Below are 11,783 nucleotides of genomic sequence, written 5' to 3' on the forward strand. Positions count from 1 at the left end.
TTGTTAAGTGAATCTGGCTTCCCCATGGACATGGCGTGGCAAATGGACGCAAAAGGCGATCACGTAAATCCGGGGACGCTGCAATCGTCATAAATATGAGTCAGTTGCCAAGCCTCTGAATTTTGATCAATTGGGCCATGAGGATGCAGCAACAGTTGTAAGTGTGAAAATGGTCATAAGTCACTTTTTTCAGTGTCGTAACTTTGAATGGTCACTAAATGAACTGTTGTAAATCGAGGACACCTGTATTTACAATAATTGCAGCATCCTTTCCAGTCACCTTGTGATAAGCAGTCAGTGGAGAAAGCTGGATTCACTTAACAACCATATGAGTCACTTAACAATTACAGTGACTCATTTAACAACCAAGGCCCAAAAAGTTATAAAATTGTGCAGAACTCACTTAAAAACCTCCTTGCTTAGCAGCGGAAACTGTGATCCTAATTGTCCTTGTAAATGGAAGACTATCTCTACACTCCCATAAGGAGCATTGGTTAAAAACCAAAAAGAGTTGAGAAATACAAGAAAAAGAATTCATAGTTCTGTTCAATGGAAATGTTTTCCTCCCCGCTGATCTCAATTATTACTATTTTTAGGGCAGTGGAGTGGCAATAAAAGAAAATGCTATTTATTTTTATATTCCTCTCCAAGGACTGCCTTCTCCCATCGTCTTCTGGAGGAAAATAACCTGCAAAAAATACAAAGCTAACTCATTTTGCATTAATGGGGATGTACTTCTCATAGCTATAAGTGATAACTGTCATTTTTAGGGACTTGAGAAGCTGATTTTTTGCAAATAAGCACCAAATAAGAGCACAGACATCCAGAAAAGAGGTACAAACCCAAAACAAAACAAAAAAAATAGCAATAGCAAGGATGAAGAAGAGGAAGTTTAAGAGGCATAACACTGATTTAGAAACCAATGAAATTTCTGCTTGAGATACGACGAGAGAAACCACAGCTCTTAACCGTGACTCTGGAACTAGCAACATACCTCTGATAATAAAAACTGCAAAGCAATTGTCCCCTGATCGTAAATATTCCCCAAATTCAGACTTTAGGTGGACTATGTTAATTAAAAGAAAAGTTAGTTGGGGGCAGGATATCAGTTGCCAAAGTTTTGAGCCATAAAAAAGGCATTGGTTTTACAATGAGTTAAATGAGGCTTCACCGGAGAGTTAAGTGCTGTTGCACATTATTAACTATTCGGCCTTATGCACACAAACCGTATGGGCAGCTGATTTTGGTGTGTGTGTGTGTGTTTGTGTGTGTGTCCTGAACTAGCATTGAAACATGAGCTGAGCCTTGGCCATTTAAAAACCAGTGGACTTCAACTCCCAGAATTCCCCCCAGCCAGCATGGCTGGCTGAGGAATTCTGGGAGTTGAAGTCCATAGGTCTTGAGGTAGCCAAGATTGGACATCCCTGAAGATGGGATTAGTTTGGCTAGGGTATTGAAAAAGGGAAGATTTTGCTCTAGTTAAAGATTGGCAAGCCAAGTATTAACCAAGCCAAGGCCATTAACTGGGGGTGGGGTAAGGAAACAGATTAAGAAAAGTGATAGGAAGAGGAGGGGTGGGTGGTGGCAACAGTGTGAGTGATGGTGTAGACATATTTATTAACTCTGTCATATTTGCCCTGCAATATCCTCAGAAATTCCTTTTTAAAAAAAGAGAGGGAGTCAAGCTACTCTCCAAAGCCCCTGAGGGCAGGACAAGAAGCAATGGATGGAAACTAATCAAGGAGAGAAGCAAAATAGAACTGAGGAGAAATTTTCTGATAGTTAGAACAGTTAATCAGTGAAACAACTTGCCTCCAGAAGTTTTGAATGCTCCAAAACTGGAAGTTTTTAAAAAGATGTTGGATAACCATTTGTCTGAAGTTTTCTGCCTAGGCAGGGGGTTGGACTAGAAGATCTCTAAGGTCCCTTCCAACTCTGCTATGTTATGCTGTTCTGTTCTGTTCTATTCTAAATTTATATGCTGCCCATCTCACTATCAAGCGACTTTAAGTTTTCCTTCCCAAACAGGGAACTACAAAACTTTTCAGAGTAACATCTCTGCTGAAGCAAGGCCACTCCAGAAATATTTCTCAAAAGCAACAGGTTTGTGGTTTGATACCTAAACGTATTTGCCAAGTTTGTGTATCGCTTCAATTGAAGTGGAAAAATGTGAGTTAGTGGGCAGTGAGTCGGAATGGAGGAAAAACTGTTTGCACAACCCAGATTGTCAAAACAATTCTTTTGTTTGCACAATCTACAAAATCCAAACCAATCAACCGTATGAATCACAAGGGGGTGGCTGACTTCATCTTAAAGATGGTCATTGAGTTTCTACAATGCTGAATTGCAAATTACCCCATTCTCATTTTAACTTGGTTGAGCAGGATGGATAAAAGGCCCAACTTGGCATCGCCGAACTGTGTTTAGTTACCAACTTCCAACCAGCAATGTTCATACAAACCGGGGACGATGGGATTTGTAATTCAGTGGGGAGAGGCAGATGAAATGACTACCCCTCTCTAGTTGTGTTCAATGAGCTAATTATTTGGGGGGGGAGGAACTAGGATAGATTAAATCGATTGTCTATGGAGATTCTCAATCATCCAGATCATGATTGTCCTAAAAGTGATTTTTCCAAAAGGCAAGTGGACTTTCTTTGGCTTTTTTTCTTTGAGAAATCCTTCGCTTCTCAAGAAATGAAGTGAAGTGAGAAATAGTGAAGTGAAGTGAAATGAAGTGAGAAATAGTGAAGTGAAGTGAAGTGAAGTGAGAAGCTTCTTGGACCAGAGAAAAAGAACAAAGAAAGAAAAACTTGGAAACCAAGTTTCGTTTGAAATAAAACAAAACCCTCCAGTTGCCATTTGGAAAAATGGGAACTCCATTGGGAATCGTTGAACTTGAGTGTTTTCTTTGCCTTTGGAAAGTTTTCATTCTTCTTTTTTGTTTCCTGAAGAATAGAAGGGAGGGAGAGAGGAAAAGTCAAAAGGCGGCGAGCAGAAAGACGCGCGACTTACCCACGTCGGAACAATCGATCTCCCGGGTCGGGGGCCCCTGCCCGCTTCTCACCTGGAGCACCCAGGTGCCCTCCAGGTCTTCAAAGGTGCAGTTGGCCGGAGTGTCGGCCGTGCACGGGCCGAATTGCAGCAGGACGGCCAGGAAGAAGGAGAGCCAGGCTGCCAAGCGCGCCATGGCACCGTGCAGGGTGGAGAGAGGAGAGAGGGAGAGGCGGGCACGGAGGGTTCCTGCCGAGTCGTCTGCAGCCGGCGGGCTCCGTGTCACCGGAACAGCGGGGCTCGGCTAGGCCCGCCCTTGCGTGTCACATGTGAAAGGGCCGAGGTTGTTTCTTCCCCTCCCCGGGCTCCGAGAGGTTTGGCATGGCGCCTCGGCTGCAGCGTGAGTCTACTATTCGCCTACTGCGGGGTGGATTCCGGGAACAGAGATCTACTTTGCACGTGTTTGCCCGGAATCGATCCGGTGACTTTTTTTTTCCAGCTGGCTGTTTGCTTTCCGCTGGAAAGTTTGGCTCTCTTGCATTCTTCTTTTGAAATTGTTTATTTGTACATTTTTCCTTCTTTAAATTACATAAATGCATAATGAGCAGTCTGGATCCATTTGTTCATACAAAGTGTTAATAAACTGATAGTGAGAGTGATATTAATAATAACAACCATATTTTAAATACTAATAATTGCTTCTTTGTAATGTGATTTTTACATCATTTACTTGCTAATATGCAATAATTATAATACTGATGATAACAACAACAACAACAAGAAGAACGTATCGGGACTTACAAATTCAAGTTGAGCGACTTTGGAAAAAGAAATTGTGTGTTATCCCAATTGTAATTGGAGCCCTTGGAAGAATACCTAAAGGGCTGCCTCGCTATTTGGAAATCCTGAATTTATCAGACTTGAATACCCTGATTCTACAAAAAAACACCCTACTTGGAACAGCTTAATATCTTCCAACTCTACCTGAACAGTTCCTAGGTCCTTGGTTAGGACTCGAGCTGTTGAGCTACCAACCAGCCCCAAAGGCTGTGAATCTAATAATAGTATTAATAATAATATTAATAATAATAATAATAATATTATTAATAATAATAATAACAACAACAACAATAATAACTTATCCATTAAACATGAAACACAGTCAACTGACCATTTAAAAATGTATCAGAAATATTATTGACTGGTGCTGATGGTTGATACAGATCATATATTCATATGTAAAAGAGATAATATTAATAATAACTGTAGATTTTAAGATGCTTGGTTGATATCTAGGATGCTGACAGCAACCCCTATCAACCATCAGAGCCAGTCTCTGTGATATTTTTAAATGTTCAGTTGACTGAGTTTCATTTTTAATGAATCAAAGTTTATAATAATAACAAGAACTGTAATATTAATGTTTGCTTATATGTAATACAATTTCTTGCATTCTTTTCTTATATATAGTATTAATCTTTCATCTAGTTTCCACCTCTTTTATCCAACCATTGATAAAACATATCCCATGTTAAAAAGTATTCTGTTTCTTCCATATTCTTTATAATTAATGTTAATCTATCCATCTCTGCACAGTCTAACGTTTTTTCTAACTATACTCTCCTCTATAGGTGTGTCTTTGTGCCTCTCTAGCATTCTTGATGCTTCAGCTGATGGGGATGCGAAGTGGGACAATCCGTCTTCAAATCGGTTTCCCAAGTTGGTTTGTAACAGCGGCGGGAATCAGAGAGTCATCAGGAGAGGGTATAGGGAGTCTTCAATTTACAATGGTTCATTTAGTGACCCGTTCAAAGTTACAACGGTGCTGATAAAAGTGACTTAGGATTGTTTTTCACACTGACAGTTTTTTTACACTTATGACCATTGCAGCATTTTCCCCCTCCCCACAGTCATGTGATCAAAATTCAGGAGCTTGGCAACTGACTCATATTTACAACGGGTACAGTGTCCTGGGGTCATATAATCCCCTTTTGTGACCTTCTGACAAGCAAAATCAATGGAGAAATCCGATTCCCTTGGCAGCCATGTTACTAAGTTAACAACTGCCGTGATTTACTTATCAACAAGAAAGATCGTAAAATGGGACAAAACTCATTTAACATCAGAAAATTTTGGGCTCGGTTGTGTGGTTGTAAGTCGAGGATTACCTGCACTGTCAGTAGGAAAGGAAAAGGGTCAAGAGCTATAAAAGAAGGAAAGTGCATCTGAAATTATGGGAGAACTAAAAAGAGCAAAAAGCTTTTAAGGGCCTTTGGCCAGGGCTGGGTTGACTTGCTCTGGCAAGAAAGCTGTATATGAAATTAGCTGTCTGAATTGCTCACCGTTGTTATGTTTTTACTCCTAATCACTGTCAAAACCCGGGTTTTCAGGCAATTTTGGTGCCCTTAAATGGCGTCCTTGAATTAGGGGGGAAAAATAATTTGTGAAGAGTTTGTACAGTTAAGAATGAGTTGAAGATATAAGTGGGACCCACTGGCGGCAGGAAAATGTTGCCAAGCTATATTTGAACTCAAATTAGGCAAAGGTCTCTCTATTTAGAGCAGTGCTTTTCAACCGTGACAGCTTGAAGATGGGTGGATTTCAACTCCCAAGAATCGCCCAACCGGCAAAGCTTGCTGGAAGTTGAAGTCCACACACGTCTTAAACTTGCCAAGGCAGAGAAATATGGGAGGTTGATAAAGATGGGGGAAGTTTAACAATTGGATTTGTCATTAGTCATAAGACCCTGTGTCTTTTTGTTAGTCACTTCGGTTCTTACAGATAATGAGGTCAAGATAATCTGTGATGAAAAGTAGAATGCATATAGACTGTGGAAAATTACAACATTATATTGTATCTCACAAGGGGTTGCCACAAAGAAGAGGGACTCAAGCTATTCTCCAAACAGGGGTCACCAACCTTTTGGACCTCAGGGACCACCAAACTCATAATTTTAAATCCTGCGGACCACTAATATGAATTTTGACTGACGGTGGCTGGCTGACATTTTCCCAGGGTCTCTGCAGAAAGCAGCAGAGACCCCGGGAAAATCCTAAAAAAAGTCTACAGGAAAACTCCCCACCCTGTTTTTCTACCAATCGATCATTCTTTATTTGGGATCGCAGGATACCGTCTCCAGCTCCCTTCTCAGGGCGGGGGGAGGGGTGGAGAGAGAGAGAGAGAGAGAGAGAGACTTTTGGTTTCATGCAAGGAAAGCAGTAGAAGCAGCAGAAGTCTTTCTTTCTCTCTCCCAAACTCCTCCAGAAATGAGTCTTTGCCTGCATAGCCTCTTGGAGCAGGATGCCTTGCAGGGTCCCAGACTCATTTCTGGCGGAGTTTGGGGGAGACAAAGAAAGACTTTTGCTGCTTTCCTTGTGTGCAGCCAAAAGCAGAAGAAGAAAGAAGCGGAAAGAAGCAGCCCGGTGGCCAGGCGAGGCATGTGGGTTGAATCGGGCAAGTTTCCCCTTCGCCCTTCCCCCTCTCCTCACTACCTCATGTTGTGTTGCAATGCAAGCGACACAACCCTTGTGTTCCCGTGGGCCATGTGGGCGGCACAGCCTTGTGTTCCCATGCAGCCTGGATTAATTGCTTTGGGGGGTTGACATATCTCTGTGACCCACCAAAATTTTCTCATGGACTACCAGTGGTCCCCGGCCCACTGGTTGGCGACCACTGCTCCAAAGCACCTGAGGACAAGAAACTATAGATGGAAACTAATCAAGGAGAGAAGCAACCTAGAACTAGGGACAGTGACAGTGAGAACAATTAATCAGTGGAACTACTTGCCTCTAGAAGTTGTGAATGCTCCAACACTGGAAGCTTTTAAGAAGAGATTGGACAACCATTTGTCTGGAATGGTATAGGTCTCTTGCTTGAGTAGGTGGTTGGACTAGAAGATCCCTTTTAGCTCTATTTTGATTGATTGAAACTCAAATAAACTGGGAGAGCCATGAGTTCTAATACTGCCCTAGGTATGAAAAGCCAGCGTGGTGACTTTGAGCCAGTCTCTTTCTCTCTGCTCAACCTACCTCACTGGATTCTTGTAGGAAGAGTATTATATATTATTGCTACTTTGAGTTGTATATAAAAATGGGATATAAATAAATAAATACAAAGTAATAGTTTAATGCTCAGGAAGCTGGATTTATGTAAGTACAATTCCTACAAACATCTTTGCCAGTTGATTTTTAGCATTCAACTCATCAGATACAGCTTTAACAAACTTTAGGTCAGGGATTGTGTGCATCATACATTAAAATGGAGCAAGGCGTCAGCACATGGGTGTGGCTGGCATTATAACTTTTTTAAAAAAATCTTTTATTAAATTTCCAAAAATAAAATAGTTGAAACATAAAATTCCAGGAAAAGTGGGGAAGGGAAAGTTTTAAAAGTGACATTTTTAAAAAATCCCATTATATTCTTGTTTTGACCACTTTGCTACAGACGCTCCTGATGACACCAAGGAGCATTTGGGGTTGTAGAGAAAGCATAAATGGAAGGACGTGGTCACTGCCTTCAATTCACATTCAAGCATGGTGTGTTTAGTTGTCGTTTATTAATAAGCCACTATTGGCTGGCTTTATAACGTTAAGATGGAGTCAAAAAAATGACATTGTCACCCAGAGCAACATCTACGCTGACAAAAATCAAAAAAAAAGTTGATTTTTGACTATTTTCTCGGACCACACTTTCATGATTTATTTTTTCTACAAGCATTTTGGGAAAACAGGCGGGCCTTTTGTTCCTTAAGTGCCAACGCACCACTCTGAGTAAATTGCCCCCCTTCAACACAAACCCAGCTCACCACGGGCTTGGGAACCGAAAATTATGTGATTTCACCTAGCCAGAGAAACCATGAGCCTGCAGGAAAGATTAGGCGAAAGCAGGTTTGGAATACAACCGAGGGCATTCTGTGACACTCCTATCATAACTGAAAAAAAATACAAGCTCAGTTTTAGAATCATTATTAACAGCAGTTTAATATTCATTTCTGAATCCAAAATGGATGAACAAAGGTAGATACTGTTTTCCTTATGGCAACCCTGATGTTTTCCAGATGTTGGGACTTTCAACTCATTTTGAGAACACAAGATTAAGGTAGAATGGCTTAAATGGCATTCTTAATTAACTCATCCTTATTTAAACCATAGTTTTCTAAATTAACCCAGTTCCCTGGTTTAGCATGGAACACATGAAACCATAATGCAATTGGCCATGTGGATTCTAGGTTAGTCTTCCTTTGAAAACAGAGGAGCATACAGATCAGGGTTGGGCTGTGCTGGTTTGGACCGGTTCTAGGATAAACCGGGATGAACAACGAACTGTTGGCCACACCCACCACTTGCGCCCTATCCTGTCTTACATTTCCTTCTTTTGCAGCTCAGCTGATTTGCGTAGCAAAGTGGATTAATGCGCCTCAGCTGTTCTACTTACCGGGGAAAGCTAGAAGGTAAGCTGGAGAGGTTCAAATGTGTGTTTATTGAATGTTCCGCACATGCACAACATGCGAGTTAGTCACGAGTGCACGTGATCACAGAACTGGCATGTTAACTCATAAAATATTTCTCTGGTCTCTTAAGAGTTGCTAGCAGAAAGGGAGCGGGGAAGTAAGTGCCTTCCTTAAATGCTTTCACAGATAATTTCTAGGCGACCGCAAAATTCTAACTGGAGAGCATGACTGATGACTCTTGTCTATGGATGTGTCCCATTGGAGAATATGAATTATGATACACCAGGGGGTGGGGGAAAACCAGGGTCAAGGGTGACAATGAATTATGTGTCTCAGAGTCAGCTATACTCAAGTAGCACTGGCATGTTCACTCCTAATAAATCTTTAAGCTCTAAAAGGCTCTTAATTTAAATGTGGGTGAATACTGGAGTCCTGACATGGTTGTTAAACCAGTTGCAGCCCACTACTGATTCAGATAGTTTGTGACTTTCAACTATTTGTGTGATGACCCGGGGCATGGCACAAAAGCAACAAAGTCCCCAAAGTAGGTAAAGTCCCTTTAATTCTTCAACTTGGCCCCCAATGTCCAGTTATCATCGGCTGGAGAAAAAGCTCTCACAAGAACAGTTTATAAAGGGAAGAAATTCAGTCCGAACCCAAAGTACATATAAATTATAAATAAAAACCAACACAAACCACGCTGAAGGAATTAATGAGACAGGGCAGGATAAGGCATTGCAGACTTCAAAAAATAACGAAACACACACAGTTGGGAGGACGCCAGAACCCAGATAAGACTTGACAAACAAAGAGAATGCATGCTTTGCTTCCAAAAAGGTGCTGTGCGCAAACACCCTTTTTAAATCCTGTTTTCCCAGAAGCAGCTAATGAAGGGAATCAGGGCCCTTTTTTCCCCCATAACCCTCGTAACTCATGTTGCTCCCATCTCCATTCCTCCCTGTGTGCCCTAGGATGAAGAGGGGGTGGGCCTGGGTCTTCCTCTGAATGCCCAGCTGGACTGTGCCCTTCCCCAGTTTCTTCCACAGCCACTGGAGCCACACTCTCACTCCCTATCAGCTGTTCAACCTCCCCCTTGGAATCAGATTCCAACATGGGCATGACAATTTGTTTATTACAAAGTTGCAAAGATACTGAAAAAAGTGACTTAGGACTGTTTTTTACACAATGATCATTGCAGCATTCCCGTAGTCATGTGATCAAAATTTGGACACTTGGCAACTGGCATGTATTTGTCACAGTTGCAATGTCCTGGGGTTACGTGATTCCCTTTTGCGAACTTCTGACAAGCAAAGTCCAAAAGGGGAAGCCAGATTCACTTGACAATCGTGTTACTAACTTAACTGCAGCGATTCACTTAACGACTGTGGCAAGAAAGGTCATAAAACGGGGCAAAACTCATTTTACAACTGTCTTGCTTAGCAATGGAGATTTGGGGGATCAATTGTGGTCGTAAGTCGAGGATTGCCTGTATATTGTTCCCTTGTGGGAGTTTCCAAACTTCCATCCTGTGGTGGCATATAATAAATCCCGCTCCCCAGTATTCAATTAAGAGCCTCGGTGGTGCAGTGGTTAGAGTGCAGTACTGCAGGTTGCTTCTGCTGACTGCCGGCTGCCTGCAATTTGGCAGTTCAGATCTCACCAGGCTCAAAGTTGACTCAGCCTTCCATCCTTCTGAGGTCAGTAAAATGAGGACCCGGATTGTTGGGGGCAATAGGCTGACTCTGTAAAACAGCTTAGGGAGGGCTGAAAAGCACTGCAAAGCGGTATATAAGTCAAAGTGCTCTTGCGAAGGAATGGGGGAAGAGAGAAGGAAGGAAAGGTAGAAGGAAGGAAAAGTGGGAGGGAGGGTGGAAGAAAGAAAAAAAAGAGGGGAGTGAAGGGAGGGAGGGAGGGAGGGAGGAAGGAAGGAAGGAAGGAAGGAAGGAAGGAAGGAAGGAAGGAAGGAAGGAAGGAAGGAAGGAAGGAAGGAAGGAAGGAGCGAGCTGTGGTGGTACAGTCATTAGAATGCAGCATTGCAGGCTGCCTCTGCCGATTGCCAGGAGCTCGATCCTGACTGACTCAAGGTTGACTCAGCCTTTCATCCTTCCAAGGTGGGTAAAATGAGGACCCAAATTGTTGGGGGCAACAGGCTGACTCTGTAAACTGCTTAGATAGGGCTGTAAAGCACTGCGAAGCAGCATATATAAGTCTAGGTGCTTCTGCCTCTCACTTTTTATATAACATATTAAAAAAGCATCATTTTTCTCTCGTAAATTGCAGGTTGCCCAGGGCGGCAAAATGATGATGTGTGCTGAACACCGATTGGAAACCAATATTTCCAGCAAGCTTGTAAATAGCCAGATTGGCAAATCACCACTACAAATTGAGGATAATTAAGACCAATGTACAAATTTCATTAGCCCAGAAGCAGTTTAATACAGAGTAATAATTCTATGTGGAGAAAGTGGCCAGGGAGGAAAAATGTAATTTTCAGTGGCCTTTCTATAGAGCTATTCTAAACAACGAGGGATTTTTTTTTTCAAATGGAAAAATGATGTGCTTATTAAGCTTGGCTGATCTATGTTCAATAGATATTTCTTCAATCTTCTTTAAGAAGAGCTGTAGCCTTTTTCAAACCAGTTTTTGCTTTGTAAATATGCAAGTTTTGCCAACTTTTAACTTTATAACTCTAGTGTCTTGACTAGTATTTTCAGATACTTTTAAGGCAGGAGTAACCTCAGTTGGGGGTTTTCTTCATTCAGCAAAGAGGCGGATTAAAAGGCCCTTGGGAACTTATGTAGCTTAGATGTGGTAACTCTACTGAGCAGGATTTGTCCCTGGACAGTTTGGATAGAAATATTTATTTGATTTTATTTATCCTGTCTTTATTACTTTATAAATAACTCAATGTGTTTAATATTTCTTTCTGCCCTTTTTCCCACACAACAACAACCCTGTGAGGTGGGTTGGGCTGAGACAGAGTGATTGGCCCAAAGTCACCCAGTTGGCCTTCATGCCAATGATGAAACTAGAACTCACAGTCTCCTGGTGATTGGCCCAGCTTTCATGCCTGAGGCGGGACTAGAATTCACTGTCTCATTGGTTCAAAGTGAGCCAGCCGGCTTTCAGGAGATCAGGAGAAAAATGCTGCTTTTTTGTAGGTTATATAAGCTCAGGGACTAAGATGCTGAGCTTGTCGATCAGGAAGGTCGGCAGTTTGGCGGTTCGAATCCCTAGCGCCGCCTAACGAAGTGAGCTCCCGTTACTTGTTTCAGCTTCTGCCAACCTAGCAGTTCGAAAGCGGGTAAAAAACGCAAGTAGAAAAACAGGGACCACTTTGG

General features: G+C 42.0%; 1 protein-coding gene and 1 long non-coding RNA gene across 2 annotated transcripts in view; one reads left to right on the plus strand and one right to left on the minus strand.

Annotated features, from left to right (window-relative positions):
* CTSC (cathepsin C) overlaps positions 1-3,412 on the minus strand; it is a 35,484-nt gene extending 32,072 nt beyond the window's left edge. Inside the window, exon 1 of the mRNA XM_026706816.2 lies at positions 3,015-3,412. Coding sequence (XP_026562601.2) covers positions 3,015-3,189 — 175 coding nt within the window. The 5' untranslated portion in view covers positions 3,190-3,412. The remainder of the gene's footprint in view (positions 1-3,014) is intronic.
* Positions 3,354-11,010, plus strand: LOC148125239 (uncharacterized). The gene is made up of 4 exons (XR_015744248.1): positions 3,354-3,393; positions 4,625-4,757; positions 8,373-8,442; positions 10,723-11,010. It is a non-coding gene; the product is annotated as an uncharacterized LOC148125239 (long non-coding RNA).
* Positions 11,011-11,783: the final 773 nt, after the last annotated feature.

Source organism: Pseudonaja textilis, chromosome 7, assembly GCF_049901715.1.
Source record: "Pseudonaja textilis isolate UNSWEBS1 chromosome 7, rPseTex1.2, whole genome shotgun sequence".
NCBI lineage: Eukaryota > Metazoa > Chordata > Lepidosauria > Squamata > Elapidae > Pseudonaja > Pseudonaja textilis.